At 41.6% G+C, this 15893-nt stretch overlaps 1 protein-coding gene across 4 annotated transcripts; it reads left to right on the top strand.

Moving 5' to 3' along the window:
- Positions 1–274: 274 nt before the first annotated feature.
- Positions 275–7400, top strand: LOC100280371 (Nuclear poly(A) polymerase 2). Of its 4 annotated transcripts, XM_008678933.4 has the most exons (13): positions 291–895; positions 995–1072; positions 1760–1867; positions 3256–3318; positions 3394–3555; positions 3793–3891; positions 4569–4682; positions 4764–4826; positions 4953–5282; positions 5353–5517; positions 5664–6560; positions 6672–6760; positions 6862–7400. In XM_008678933.4, the coding sequence occupies exons 1-11, from the start codon at positions 764–766 to the stop codon at positions 6489–6491; spliced, it is 2142 nt and encodes a 713-aa protein (XP_008677155.2). In that variant the 5' UTR covers positions 291–763; the 3' UTR covers positions 6492–6560; positions 6672–6760; positions 6862–7400. The 4 variants fall into 4 exon arrangements, with proteins under 4 accessions (XP_020407110.1, XP_008677155.2, XP_020407111.1 ...); XM_020551522.3 differs by lacking the exon at positions 3793–3891 and having other exon boundaries at positions 6862–7304; NM_001320710.1 differs by having other exon boundaries at positions 347–895; positions 5664–6760; positions 6862–7397.
- Positions 7401–15893: the final 8493 nt, after the last annotated feature.

Raw genomic sequence — 15893 nt, 5'->3', positions numbered from 1 at the left:
CTTTGTGTTCCGTACGTGACACACGAAACTTAATGCTTTAAATTAAATAGAGATTTACGTTTTTATAATATAAAATAGTGTCTCTAAATTCAAAGTTGAAGAACGAAAAAGACTTCGAAGGCTCAATATTTTGCCACTTTCAATTTTGGTTCTCTGTCATTATACCATTCCGTGTCTATGATTGATGAGACCATCTGTATCTATTATTTGTGGTCCGATGATATACTGACGAAGAAAAGATAATGTCAAAATTGCAAGACTCATAGGCAGAAGCCTGGCCCATCTGTCAGCAGTCAGAATTTTCGCGCACAGCAGCCGGGCGCCGGCGGATCTTCCCAGTTTCACACCACACGCTCCACGGCTGGGGATCACGCTGTCACGCTCACGCGCCCCTCCCCCCGCCGCCAACGCCCACGCTGCGAGCGCGAATCCATCTTCTCTACCTCCTCGTCCATTCCTAGGGTTCCTCCTCTGCCGAATCGCGGGGAACTCTGCGGGCCCAATTTGGTAGGGTAATCTCCTACCAGGAGGTCAAATTCCAGTCAACGCCGCTTGGTTTTGTAGCCGACCGGTCGATTTGAATCCAGGGGCACCGATTGGCTGGGTGAGAGGGCAGGCTCGATTTGAACCCGCCTCTGCCCTTTTCGTGGAAGTTTTGGGTCTTATTAGGCGCGGATTACTGGGGTCTAGGGATGTGGTAGTTACTAGCTGCTTGGGTTAGGCGGCGCGCCGAGGTGCTTCCGTGCTTGGCTGACTAGTGTCAATGGCGGGATCTGTCGGCAAGGCCAGGGCGGCGCTGCGGTCGTCCCCGAAGCGGTACAGCGGCACGGACCCACCGTTGTCTCTGGCGGGGCCGACGTTGGCGGATCTGCAGAGGACGGCCGAGCTGGAGAAGGTTGTTCTTTGTCTCTGCTTACGTTTTGCAGCTCTAACGGCTTACTTGGCTTCCATTGTGACGACGTTCCGTTTATTTTGCTGAAAAACTGGGTTTCAGTTCTTGGTTGAAGCGGGCCTCTATGAGGGTAAAGAGGAGTCCGCGAAGCGGGAAGATGTGCTATCCGAGATTGGTCTGGTAATCCCTCGCTTCCTGTTTACCCGCTGTTTACATGTTTGTTTACCCTACCCAACAAGTTGACATCTCATACTTGACTGAAGTTGTGGGTTGAATTTAAGAAGGGAACATGTGATATATACTACACCATTTCTCGAAGTTGTGAGTCATTTTAGTTTTATCCTAAGTCAAACTTCTTGAGCTTTGACTAAGTTTATTTATAGGAAAATGCACAGACATCTGCAACATCAAACAATATTCATTTAGATAAAACCATGAATAAATGTTGGTAGTGTATTTATTTGATATAGTATATGTTAATATATTTTCTACACTTGGTTAAAGTTAGACAATTTTGACTAAGAAAAAATATAAAACGACTTACAATTTGAAATGGAGGTAGTAATTTCCAATTGAGCTTTGTATGGTGTGTACTGCCTTGTAGCATTTTGCTAAGTCAGCGTTGTGTACAAGTACTTGTATGGTTTTTGTTTTGACATTTTTGAACAGGAAAGAATGCTGATGGTTATCAACATATTTATCTGTCCATTGCTGACATAATCTTTAGTACCTATGTAGTTTTGTTCTCCATTGCTTATTTGCATAAACAATATGCCTATTTTTTTTGTCTTTTTTTCTTAATCTATCTTTGCTTGAAATGCTGCATAATACATTAACATACACATATACTTTCTTTTGAATTCACAGATAGTCAAGGAATGGGTGAAGCAGTTGACTCGTAAGAAAGGATATGCTGAGCAATTGGTTGAACAAGCAAATGCAATCCTTTTTACTTTTGGGTCTTACAGATTGGGGGTATCGGCTTCTTTGGTTCTTTTATCATATAACAACTTTTCTTGACATTCAGATATTGAAATAGCACAACTCATTGTATCTATAGTCTTATTAACAGCATTCAAGTTCCACTTGCTGAATATAACCTAGATTTGTTAGTTTTCTTCAGGGTTCAGAACCTCGACTTAGTTTTATGTTCTGCATAAGCAGAAGGGCTTGCAACTTAAGAACTAGTAGGTGCTTTCAAGTTTGGTACTCCACTTATCATTAAGTTTTGCATACCAGCATTTGTCATTAAGAAATTACTGTGATTTGCCATAAAGATAAGAGTTGGTTAAAAGGAATATGATGGAACATTACTGTTGATTATTTTAGTATGGAATATGGATTGTATTTTTATTGGAACATTCAGTGCCTGGTCTTCGGTTGGCCTCTTGTGCTAGTTGATAAGTTAAACAAAATGACAGATTGCATTTCTTGTGTTGCAGACAAGATCAAAAGAGTTTACGGGGTCTATAGTTTTCTTTCTTCATTCAAATACTATTTATTGTTGTGTTTAAGAGAAACCGTACTACCAGATGTCTGAGTGGTTACAACCTATTGTGTGTAACTCATATATAGAGCACCGACACATTCTTGTTACTCGAATAGTGCAAAACTATGAAAGCTTGGATATCTGTTTATAAGCAGTAACTTGCAGGACAAGGGGCTGTAGATTTTAGATGCTTATTTTACAGCTATTGTATAACCAGTTCGCTGCTGCATCTCACAAATCAACTTCAGTGTTATAAAGTTGTATTTATTGATATCGATTAATCACAATTAGTTGTCCTAGTCAGTATCCTGAACTTGACTAGGGGCTACGACCTGATTAGGCTGATTAGTTTTCTGGTAGTCTGATTCATTGTCGACTTCTGATGATTAGTCGGATGACTAGTGGGTGGAAGAATAGAAAAAATGGAATTGCTGGGCAGTTTAGGACATGGGCTACATCTGGGATGGTTTACGGCAATTGGCCTCATGTTTTTCAGCCCAATTTGCAACCCTACATGCAGCCACCACTCTGGAGTTGTCTCCATGCTTGATTTGCACTCTAGAACATATACTATATAGTGTATATTTGGTATACTAGTCCTGATATATATAGGTTGAGTAGGATAGACCAGGGCTGACTAGTCGTCCTGGTTGATGACTAATCGTGACTAGTTGCCTGGTGGGTCCCATGTTGATTAGAATTGATCAGACTGCTTGATATCATTTAATTAATGAAAATTTTATGTAAGACAATAAAACGTCCTTCCCTAGGTTTTTATGTCATTTTACTTGATTTTGTGAGGTGCTGAGACAGTATGCTATCCTTTTGCATTAAATACTTTTAATCGATAAATTTTATCTTATAACCTTGTTAGGTTCATGGACCTGGAGCTGATATTGATACCCTTTGTGTTGGACCTTCATATGTGAACCGAGAGGTGAATTCATCTGTGATATTGGTTGTATGGATTCCATAAGGATATATGATGGATTTTAACAATAATATTCTACAGGAGGATTTCTTTGTCACACTGCATGGCATATTAGCTGAGAAGGAAGAAGTTGCTGAGTTGCAACCTGTACCTGATGCTCATGTACCTGTATTGAAATTTAAGTTCCGTGGGATATCAATTGACCTTCTCTATGCTAGCATCTCTCTTTCAGTGATACCAGCGGTAAGTCATTCCATTCATGCTTATCATGGTGCCGCCTAGTCGCCGCCAAGGTGTCCAGTCAGCCGAGACTGGATGCCATGGCTGTTCGCCTCGCCCAGAGGAAGTTAGGCAGGTGCCTGGGTGGGTCCGGATTCACCGTGCTGCCTAGGCGTCCGCTCAGGGACGCCGTGACTTCGCCGCGCCGCCCCAGCCCATTTGGCCCACCTCTTATCTCTAATTCTCCTTCCCCTCAAACAGCGCCTCCAGCCCTTCACTCACCCTCCAGCTGCCTCCCCTCCTCTCCTACCCGCCAGCATCCGCCAGCCCCTCCTCTCCAACTGCCAGCCGCCACCAGCAGTATGAACTTATCACCTATATTTATTTGCTATGAAGTATGAACTTGTACTCTTAATCTCTAAATTGCTACTGATTACTAACTACTGACCATTGCCTAATTGGCGCCTAGGTGCCTGACTAGGCGTCCAGGTGCCCAGCTGGCGCCTGGCCTCACCGTGGGCGCTGTGATAACCTTGATTCCATATTTCCATTGAATACTTCTATATGTTGATGTGTCCTTGTTTGGCTACATTTGTTAAAGAAAAATTTCCTGCATAAGGAGTGTACTTTTTGCATGGGATAGTGATCTAGCCACTTAAGTTATCTTATATTGGTTCCTGCTTTTCAAGGGTGGAAGTTGCGATAGATTTTGTTCTTTTTATTAAAACCTGTTTTCTTAAAATGTATATCATGTGAGCATGTACATTTATCATTTAATAATGTGAATTAGCTGTTGGATGTTGAATGTTTTCCTTCATGTCATCTGTTTTGTTAATCTTACCTTTTAAGATGACAGGAGGGATAAAACATATACCTTAAACTGTTTATTTCGCCTTCTTGAAGTCATTCTCCCTATTTTTGTAAATATTGGAGATTTTGATTGAAATCAACATGGGATATCTTTCTGAAGAATATACATGCATGCAGAATGCTGTTGAACAGATGTATCGTTTATTTGTTTTCTTGTACTGCTGCAGGATTTCGATATTTCTCAAGGATCTGTACTTTGTGATGTTGACGAAGCAACTGTGCGAAGTCTTAATGGTTGCAGAGTGGCGGATCAGATTCTTCGGCTTGTTCCAAATGTTGAGGTTATATGAAACATTCCCCTCAACTTTATCCTGTATGGTATGGTCCTACTGTGTTAATATACCAGAATTTGTGCTTTGCAGAATTTCCGGACAACACTCAGATGCTTGAAGTACTGGGCAAAGAGAAGGGGTGTTTATTCTAACGTACGCCTTAGTTTGTCATCAATTATTTGCACAGTTTAATTTGTAGTTGGACTGAATGAACACTAACAAAAGAAATTTGTCCTCGCAAATGACTTGTAATGATGTTGAAAGTATTTTCCTTGTCAGATTACTGGTTTCCTTGGGGGTGTGAACTGGGCTCTGCTGGTTGCTCGTGTATGCCAACTCTATCCTAATGCTGTGCCAAGTATGCTGGTTTCTAGGTTCTTCAGAGTTTTTACTCAGTGGCAATGGCCAAATCCAGTGATGCTATGTGCGATTGAGAATAATGATCTTGGTTTTTCTATATGGGATCCACGCAAAAATCCACGTGACAGAAACCATCTCATGCCCATCATCACTCCAGCCTACCCATGCATGAACTCTAGTTACAATGTTTCAACCAGCACACTGAGGGTTATAATGGAGCAATTTCAATTTGGCAACAAAGTTTGTCAGGTACTTCCTGAAAATTTACAGCTGATAGCTAATGTTCTTGGTATGGTCTCACTGCGTATCTTTTATGCAGGAAATTGAACTTAATAAGGCCAATTGGAATGCCTTATTTGAGCCTTTCCATTTTTTTGAGGCATACAGAAAGTTTCTAGTGGTTGACATAGTTGCAGAGGATGACGATGATCTTCGTCTTTGGAAGGGATGGATCGAGTCTCGTTTGAGACAACTTACTTTAAAGGTACCTTGAGTTTCTTAATTTTGTGCACCATGACTTCAACTGTTACTTTTCTTGGTTAGATATCTGGAGTTAACATAAAAGCATGGTTGTATTATATTTACTGAAAAATATAATTTACTTGTGGTGTTTGTTCTTCTAAAATGCAGATTGAGCGGGATACTAAAGGAATTTTGCAGTGCCATCCGTACCCATGCGAGTATTCAGATCCCACAATAGAGTGTGCACATTGTGCCTTCTACATGGGCTTATCAAGGAAAGAGGGGTTGAAAAAACGTGGTCAACAGTTTGATATCCGTGGGACAGTAGATGAATTTATGCGTGAAATTGGCATGTATTCATTGTGGAAGCCTGGGATGGATCTGGCTGTCACCCATGTTCATAGGGAGCAGGTCCCATCTTATGTATTTGAGCAAGGATACAAGAAACCCTGCCCTACAATGCATGCAAACCAACAAGAGCAGTCTGATGGAGATGGAACATTTAGCCCATATCTGGAGAGTCAGCTTAAGAGAAAGTACATTTCCGATGGAGATGGTCATGTGGATCTTTGCAAATCTGTAAAAAGGGCTTCAGTAAGCCCACCTGGTGTGGGAACCCCACCTCATCTTGGAAATAGTGTCAGTAACGTTGTTTGTGACAGTCCAGTCAAATTCGTTTCAAGTGTCGTTTGCAGCGGAGCGCATGCTTCCTCATCACATGATGATATAAATATAGAACAAGCACAATTAACTACTTCACCATATGGATCTGAGGATACCTCAGCATCAGGTACAAGCTGTGCAGCAGTGGGAGCAGTTATTTTGGCTGATGAATCCAGCAAGCTCGGTAACTTGACATCAGATCTTGAAGTTGATACAATTCAGACAATGCCACTGCACACATCTTTAGAATGCGTCGCTCAAAAGGGTGAAACAAAGCTTGAGGAAATCAGAAGGTTGGCGAGCAACAATTGTGCTGAGTTTCTAGAGAGCTAAGTTCTTGCTGACAAGGTACACTTAGACTTAGGTGGGCATGAAGTGAATTGAAACATCATTCCAGACAAGGTTTTTCTTCCTATACTTCTTGTCAAATTAAGATTGTAGTTTGATATGATCTGAACTCTATGCCTGCCTTTCTATTCTTTTCATTGATTAACTGTTTGGATCCATTAAAAGTCAATGAAACATGTGGTTCGAAGCGGTTTCGAAAGGTGATGCAGGGGTGAAGTTTGCATAGCATCGATAGGCCGGAAATCGGATTTGAGGCATGTCTAGTATCAGAATCCTTCATTCATTCCTTAAGAATTAAAAATATGCTTTGGTATGTTTATTTTGTGCCTTTTGGTCCTAATTTTTTTTTTCACAGGACCCAATGATATGCCGCTGCATGGAAAGTTTCATCATTTCATGCCTGTGGTCGGTTTGCTCGTGAAGATTGCTTTTGTTCGCTGTGGAAGCGGGTGCAAGTATTACACAGCAGCAATATCGGGACTGTTGTGAAGGATGAAGTTGAGAGTCAACATCTGAGAACCATGGAGCTCACCATACGCCACAAAGGAACTAAGCTGCTGGTTTAGGCATGGTTAAGAGAGTCAGTGCTGGTCCTTTAGGTTAAATAAAAACTTTGCGGGGCTGCACGGTGTGCAGAAAAGGTTGAGTCTAGGGCACTAGGCTGATGGTCTATGTATGTGATGTACGCAGATAGGCAGATACCTATGCGTTCAAAGTAGCGCATCAAATTTTGGCCCCATTATTTTCACTGCAGTATCATGATGTGATGTTGATAGTAGAGATAGAGCAAGTATGATACTCCCTCCGTCCAAAAGTTTGTCGTTCTTGCTTTTTAAGGAGTCAAACATCTTGAACTTTGACCATATTTATATAAAAATATTATTATTTATAGTACATAACTAGTATCATTAGGTAGATCTTTGAATCTATTTTTATAGTAAAATTATTCGAAGATACAAATGTTACTAATATATTTTATATTAATGGTTGTAATCGTATTAAATGCGTTGTCAGATGTTAGATAAAGTTTGGCGCAAACGGTCTGGTCGTATCTTCGGACGGTCCACGTGGATGCTATAAACCATTTCATTGAACCTGACACCTTTGGGTTAGTCCGAATTTCAATGGGCGGAAGGTCCGCGTATGAGGTCGGATGGTCCGTACATGGTGTCGGATGGTACTCCTTTTCTTATCGGACAGTCTGCAATTCAAGTGGTATTTTGAGATATTTCGTGTCTGAGATATTTTTCGATATCCCGGATGGTCCGTGCTTGTACCCCGGACAGTCCATAACCCACTGAGTTGAGAGTTGATCATCCTTAAAATTATTTCTTGAGTACCAGATTCTATATCTTAGCAAACTAGTTAGCTGAAATGGTTGTGATGGTTGTTAATCCCCAAAACAAGTGTAGAAATGGTTTTACCACCCATTTCCCTTTCACCTATGAGTCTTTGATCGAGCGACATTGCCATGCAAGGCGAGCAACATTGTTGGTTCCCAACACCGTCGGCCAAAGGAGCACACTGGTGCTATGTTATGAGAGATGTTTTATATTTATTTTTGGACTTTCTACTATAACTTTCTACTATACATTTTTTGTTATGTTTGTTTTGTTGACTTGATACTCTTCTTAGAAACATGTGCAAGGTATCCAAATATCGATTCGTTGAGGTGTTCTTGATTCTAGACATTTTAAGGAGTTTTTGTGTCTTTTGAGGTTTGGGCTAAACTTTTGCGAATAAGGCCAATATTGCTTCAGTGCAAATATTTTTATCGGCTCCCATTCACCACCTCTCTAGTTGCCTATTCGATCATTCAGTATGCACATGTCATTGTCGTGAGTAGTGGTTGCGATACTTGAGTTTGTATAAATTGGATGGTTTTGTTACAACTAGTATTGGAGCAAGATGAAGCATAATACTATCATGGACATAGTTTAAAACCAAAAAAAATTGTTGTTTAAAAATAGTTTTTTACAAAAATCTAGCTATAGGCAAGTTCTTTCAATTCTTAATTTTCAAAACTATGCCAAAAACAACATCCAGTCAATCCAATTAAGGACTTCAAGGTGTGTCTAATGGTCCCTTTGGTTGGGGAGCGAGGTGGGATGGAGCCATTCCATTCTACGTTTGGTTGGAGAGCGAACGGAGCAGTTAAAGCAGAGCAACTCTAAATCGGGAGTATTCCCATCAGATTCGTGACGAGCTCATTCCGAAAAATGGTGGAATCTTATCGTTCCACTTCCCCCTCTATCTTTGCAGTGGGCCTAAACAGAAAATGGATCAATTCTGCTAAGCTCTCGAAATCTAGAATGGAGCCGCTCTGCTCTAAAAATCTGGAATAGAACTGCTCTCCTCCCGTGACTCTAACCAAATTTCTCGTGACTCTCCAACCAAATGGACCCTAAGTAAACTAACTCTAAAGGTTATGTATGGAGGGTTTAGTTTCAACAATTTATTACTACAATTACTTTTTATGCAATGTCATACCTACACTTAGGTAAAAAGGTAAGTGCATGTTGGCTGCTGAGCGATACCGAGAGACTTGATCTATTGCTTGGCGAGGGTTAAAGCATAGCATCGATAAACTTTGTGTTAGTGATGAGAAGCGAGACCTTCCCTTGAGAAGTGGCATATTTGCGGTACAACCCATATAGCAATATATGATGTGTAAATTTATTATCCATGAATCCTGAATCACATGGGTGCCACTCCTATATTTGTGTGGTAATGAATGTGGGCGAGTTGTGATACAGTTTTATACATGTACACTAACCACAAATGTGCAGTTTTGAATGGAGGTGACGACTAGGTGTACGTAGCATGAGTACGTGTTATGCCACCAACATAAAACTTGATTGCCACCTTAGGATGGCATTGTTGTGATGATAGATATGATGAACATGAATCATGTTTGTCATTATGTGCATTAAGGTGTATTTTGTCATCTTTATTCAAATAAGTATAACTTTTTATAACTTGTCATCACTATGATGTTACCCTTGTTCTATGAAACTAGGTGAATGTATTGTCCTATTGAAAGCCCTATATTTGGTTTTAGCAATTGAGATAACTAGTGGACTAGCCATTTTATAAACATGTGATTAGGCTTAGTTAGGTCCAGACCAAGATAGAGAGTAAGGCTTGGAAATGAATGAAGTGCGACCATTCAAATCGAGGAAGGTCTTAGTTGGAAAAAGAAGAAAGGAAAAAATAAACCAAGTTATTACGGGAAAAGGTATAAATAAGATTTTATTTTACAGGTCAAAATACAATAGAGCGTGTGATCAGATTTATGATAGATGACCATACTAAGAGAGGTGCTCTAGTTAGCAGTCTCGTTCATCTAGTGTCACTAGGTGTTGGAACCACATCATTTGCATTTAGGACAAAGTAACACATTGGGTGAGCAAGTTAAAATGGTTTAAAACACTTTGAAAATGCTAACTCAGGAGTTAGATGTTTGGTAAAACATTTGAGAGTTGGTATGCTTGTAAAGAGAAGACTTGGTAATCTCGTTGCAACAGTTTTAAATGCATCGGACCTGTCTGGTACAACCATACATGCTGGCTAAGGTTTTTTGTAAGGATCTAGTATGCCTAGAGGGGGTGAATAGGGTACGTGCAAAAAGTAAACTCTAAAAAATATCAAATCCCCACGCGGTAGTGTCGCTGGACACTCGACACTACTATACCATGCAGCTGCGCGGCACTACCGGGCATGTTTAACTACTAAGGCTAAGGTGAAACTTTATTAGGTTCTATGACACTAGATAACTAAGTGATATCTAGAAAATGAAGCTAAAAGGAGTAAATTGTAATGAACAGAGAACCTAGGGTTTATATGTTCTTCACACTTTATAAATCTCAAACCCTAGCTACTCAAATATGCATCACATATAAAGCACACAGAGACACAAGCATGAGCCACTAAGGCAAAGGGTCTCACACCCTTCCTCGATCTCAAGCCAAGAGCTCTCACTCTTGAGATGAGAAGATCTTCACTAATTTCAGGGAAACTTACATAAATCCAAGTCTGCACAAAGTCTTGTAGCTCGTGGAAGTTGTTCTTGTCGACTAGGAGCAATCTCCAAGGATGGAGGTGACGTCAACATATGTGTGGAAATAGATCCTGGCACACATATGTTATGCATTCGATTTTGCCCCCTAAAACCGGGTGTGACATCAAGGATGTGGAGATATCCGGACATGTAGATTATGATCTCTTCTTGACAAGGCCTGGAATCTTTTCCTCCAAGTTAGGGTATTTTTGTTGCTGGGTAGAAAATAGGGGAGGGGTGTCTCAAAGACTTCCCTGGTGTAGTTTTGGCATAGCTGGCGGAGGGCTTTTTGGGCAGCAGTCTGGCAGGTATCTGGGAAGCGGTGGCCAGTAGCGGTGATCTGAAAGGGAGGGTGATTTGGGTAGCTTCGGCTTTCTCCCGGGTAGACTGCCATAGAGCATTTCTCAATCCCGTTCTCACGGTATTCCTTCCAGACATACTCTGGCTTCTTGCAGATCCCCATGCGAAGCGCACAACTCCGAAGAAGGTGAGGGAATCCTTCCACCTCCGAGCAATAGGATGTCTTAAGGACAAAGGTTCCTTCCATCTTGTAGTAAGAGAAGAAGGGTTGTTAATACTAGGGAAAGGAGAGAAAGTTCTTTAAGAGGTTAAGAGGTCTTTCTTTTTTTGAGGAAAGCTTTTTAGGTCAGGGCTGCGGTCTATGGCTAGTCCTATGGCTCTGATACCACCTGAAGCGTCCTGATCCTTTGGGACTCAAATGTGATACAATTACTAGTCCTAGGAGGCTAGTAAACACATTCATTTCTTCAAATAGTATAGAGTCTCGAATAATAGTTATTTCAATACCAAAATGCAAGCTCTAGTGAGCTTGGAAACATAGCACAGTGGAAGATCATCTAGCCCAAGCCATAGACAGACTGGGTGCAGACACAACCCCCTTCTAGTCGAACATAGCTGAAAAGAAGTCTTCAGTTGCTGAAAAATAGGTAAATCTGGGTGAATACACTAGGTATTCTGCAAGCCCATCCCACCCATAAAAAGAGAGAGACCTATGTGATACATGCTTGGTATGGTGGAGTTAGAGTCACTCATTTCTTTTTCGGAGAAGGGCGATACTTGATGTTTTACCCAACAGAGAGGAGTAGCACATTTTCACACTCAACCACCACTGAGCTTCTCGCTCCCGTGGCATTGCTTTTATTTCCAAAAACACCCACACACTTGCCCTTTTAAAAGCTCTCTTGTGAGTTTTGGTGTTTGGATGACAACTCAATTAAAGGACTAACAAGTGTACTAAGTGTTGAACAGGTGCTTAAGGTAAAGCCTACAGGGTTCAACACAAGTGAACAAATGTGATGGTCCAAGAACTGGATTATGGATACATGATGGACATCACAAGTAAGATGGACATTGCATAAAGTGAGACTTGGGTGCGTAGCTCGGAGACAACTGATCAAGCCAAGGATGGAGGCAAGAAAAGCTTCGAGGTACCAAGTGCACGGGAGAAGGTCAAGGAGGCTAAGGAACCCAAAGCCAAGGGTGAAGAAGAAGGCTTGCAAAGTCAAGGGTGATCGAGTTGAGAACAGCTACGACACATCAAGGATCACTACATAAGGACATGACTTACAACCAATGAGGAAATATCTATAGGTATGTGGTGTAAGTCATAAGGCTCAAGATCAAGCTCTAAGAAGGAGATCAAGGTCACTAGAAGGAGAACAAGTGTCAAAACCAGAACTGGAAGTAGCCCAAAAGAGCTAAGTTCACCTTGATCTTTTGTTTGGGTTGTTCCTATGTTTGTAGATGTTCTATGTGACCTTTGCAGGATGTTGGAGCTAAGAAATGTCAATCTAGATCAAGTCAAGCTGACTTGATGATTTATGAGTCCAACATCAAAGCTCAAGCATGTCAAATGCTATAGATGTAATAATTAAGAGAAGGTATGTTTCTAGACTTAGTACATTGATTTTGTGTACTAATATACTTGTCTAAGTGTTAGAAACAGAAGGAAGAAGAAAATGATAGAAGTGCAAAAGGCTTGGCTGTGTTCAGCCAAGACTCAGCTCGGCTTGGACACCGGACTGTCCGGTGGTGCACCGGATAGTGTCCGGTGCGCCAGGCTGAACTCTGGTGAACAGGCCACTCTCGGGAGAAGCCGGTGGCGTACGGCTATAATTCACCGGACTGTCCAGTGGTGCACCGGACTGTCCGGTGAGCCAACGGTCGGCTTGGGCAACGGTCGGCCGCGCGATCTACGCGTGACGCGTGGCCGAGCCAACGGTCAAATGGGGGCACCGGACAGTGTCCGGTGCGCCAACGGCTCCAGGACTGCAACGGTCGACTGCTCCATTTATGGAAGGAAATCAGGCACCGGACAGTGTCCGGTGGTGCACCAGTTTGTCCGGTGCGCCACCCGATAGAAGGCAAGATTTGCCTTCCTGGATTGCTTCCAACGGCTCCTAGGCCCCTTGTGCCTATAAAAGGGACCCCTAGGCGCCTCAAGCAATATATAAGTGCAGCCAACAAGTGTAGACATCACTCGAATCAATCCTCACTCTCCCTCTTGTGTGTAACTCTATAGTTTGTGTAGAAGGCACAGCTATAAGCCTTTAGAGAGAGGAGAAGTGCCGCTAAGAGCTAGAGCAAGGTTTTGAGCGTATCGTTACTCTACCGAGGTGCTGCCGAGAAGTTTGTAAGCAGCCACGGTGTTGTTGTAACCCAACTCAATAGTGAAAGGCTCTATCTGTCATACTGACAGATCTGAGCAAACGGAGGAAGGAGTTGAAATAGACTCCAAGCCCAGGTGTGGCTAACTCCAACGAGGACTAGGCAAGCATTTCAGGCTTGGCCGAACCTCGGGATAAATCCTTGCGTCTGTGTGCTCTGTTCTGTATTGTATCCTGACTCTCTGTCTTACTCGCTTTTATATCTGCACTTCAACACTTATTTGTGGTATAAGCTTTATTTGGAGTGCAGGACATATTGAGACAGGATCTCCGATTCCGCTACAACCTACTCGAAGGATCTTCTCATTCCACTGCGTACGAAGTCTTCGAGTAGAGTAAGAATTTAAGTTTTAAAAGAAAAGTTTTATTCACCTATTCACCCCCCTCTAGGCGACATCCAGATCCTGTTCTCGGGTCAAAGAGAACTTTCAATTGGTATCAGAGCTAGGCCTCTCCAGTGTGGGCTTAGCCGTCCGGAGATAACGATGTCGTCACAAGAGGTAACTGTAGAACTTCTTTTAGGCGATGGTTCTAATTACAAATCTTGGTCTGTCTCTATTTACAAAGCTTTCATGAATATTGATCCTGATTTGAGACAGATCTTTAGTAGAAAGATTTTTCCCTCTGATTTTAGTAAAAATCCTTCTAATGAAGAACTAAGATGTTTATCTCTCAATCACCATGCTTGCAACATCTTAGTTGACTCTCTTTCTAGAAGTGCTTATTTTGCCATCATGAGTAGTGATAGTGATCTATTTGTTGATGCTCATGATTTATGGAATAGAATTAAAGAAAAATATTCTGTGGCAAACTGTGATGCTCCTACTCCCTATATTACTTGTGTTACTAACCATTCAGAGGGAGAAGAACAAGAACGATGGCACCCAAACGATGAATCCACCTCGTCGACAGGTTTGTTCTCCACTAGTGATAAGTGTTTTATTGCTAACAATGACGGTGGAGACGAAAGCCATGATGAGGAGGAATATGAGGATGATAGCGAGGATGAATCCTCATCATCACAAGGTACATTTTCCTATATTGCTTCCACTGACATTAATGACAGGGAAAATGAGACCGATGATGTGGAAGAAGAGGAGATTCGCCGTTTCTACAACCATCTCAACAAAGCGGACAAAGCTCTCTTGGTTAAGTTGTTGAGAAGGAACAAGGAACAAGGCGAGACGCTTCTCAGGCTAGAGGAGACTCTCATCAAAACAAACAACAGCCTGGAGAAGATGACCAAAGAACATGAGGAGCTAAAGTGCTCTCATGATGTCTTGGTCCAACGGTATGATTCAATGTCAATTGAGCAAAGTAATAATGATGATGCTCTATCTAATGTTGCTCAACTTAAAACTGAAAATTCTATGCTTAGAAGTCAAGTAGAAACAATGAATTTAGAAAAGCTTGCTCTTAGTGAAAAGTATGATACGTTGTTATACTCTCATAGTAAACTAGTTGATGATCATATCATGCTCGATATTGCTCATAAGGTAGTAATTACTAGTTTAAACTCATATGAACCTCATTCTTGCACTAGTAATCAATTGGTCAAAATATTATCATGTGCTGACCTCCACTGCCCCAAGAAAGGCCAATCTTTGTTTGAGAAACAAGTTGCAGGATCAAAAAGGAAATTGCTTGGGAACAAGAAACAAAGACAATTAAGGAGAAGATGCCTTGCTCGACTTCCGCAAGATATCTACGAACACGTGGTGAAGAAGCTTGAGGAAGGAGAAACCGCAGCAAGGGTCAAACTCCATAAGAAGGATGTTCCCAAAGCAATAAATGAAGAAATCAACATGAACAAGGAAAAAGGTAAAAATTCAATTAATCATGTTGTTTGCACTGATCATCTCTCCATGTCATTCAAGTACAAAAAGGGAAAAGGAAAAAGGAGGTGCTTCAAGTGCAAGAAGATAGGCCACCTCATCGCGTCTTGTCCGTACAAAGACAAGAATGAAGGGACAAGGAGTTGTTTTGGATGCAACAATAAGGACCACACGATCACTTCATGTCCGGTCATGAAGAATCAAGGATGTGCATCCTCCAAGGTGACCCTCACCAAAGAAAATGACAAACAGCAAGCGTCATGTCAGGTTGAGCGACGCTTCTGCTACAAGTGTGGTGAGCAGGGTCATCTATCCAAGGTATGTTATAAAGGTAAGAATCCTAAGCAAGTGAATTTGTCTCAATCTTATTCGCGTAGGAGACCCAAATCATACACTTGTGCTAGATCAATAACGAGATCACCTAGAACTAGCACAAAGGCAATTTGGGTACCAAAGGCACATTTAGATGATCATTATGGACCCATCCCGAGATGGGTACCAAACTGTGCTAACTAGACCATGCAGGTGCCTTGAGATGGACTGGAGACCATGGGAGAGCTTAAGACGGTTATCTAAAACTCTATGCTTAAGCTGTTAATTGTTTTGGTGTTTATTGACCCAAGGTTGAATTATTGTGAGACACTAATCCCATGTTCATCTCAAGTGAAATAAGGTGTATAGGTCCTTAATCATTATTGGTGAATCAAACAAAGGACCTTGATGACATTCTTCAACTTGCTCTCCATAGGATGGTACCCTTGTATCGTAAGTACTTTGTTGATAATCAGTATTGCTCGGTGTGTTA

This window comes from Zea mays, chromosome 4 (genome assembly GCF_902167145.1).
Source record: "Zea mays cultivar B73 chromosome 4, Zm-B73-REFERENCE-NAM-5.0, whole genome shotgun sequence".
Lineage (NCBI taxonomy): Eukaryota > Viridiplantae > Streptophyta > Magnoliopsida > Poales > Poaceae > Zea > Zea mays.
The sequence above is the reverse complement of the archived record's forward strand: the minus strand, read 5'-3'. Positions and strand labels throughout refer to the sequence as shown.

Excerpts from the sequence above, each read along its gene's own strand:
- LOC100280371 (XM_008678933.4), top strand. The coding sequence starts at position 764 with ATGGCGGGATCTGTCGGCAAGGCCAGGGCGGCGCTGCGGTCGTCCCCG. Across the intron at positions 4,683-4,763 it reads GGCTTGTTCCAAATGTTGAG|AATTTCCGGACAACACTCAG; the intron begins GTTATATGAAAC and ends TGTGCTTTGCAG. Across the intron at positions 5,283-5,352 it reads TTGGCAACAAAGTTTGTCAG|GAAATTGAACTTAATAAGGC; the intron begins GTACTTCCTGAA and ends TCTTTTATGCAG.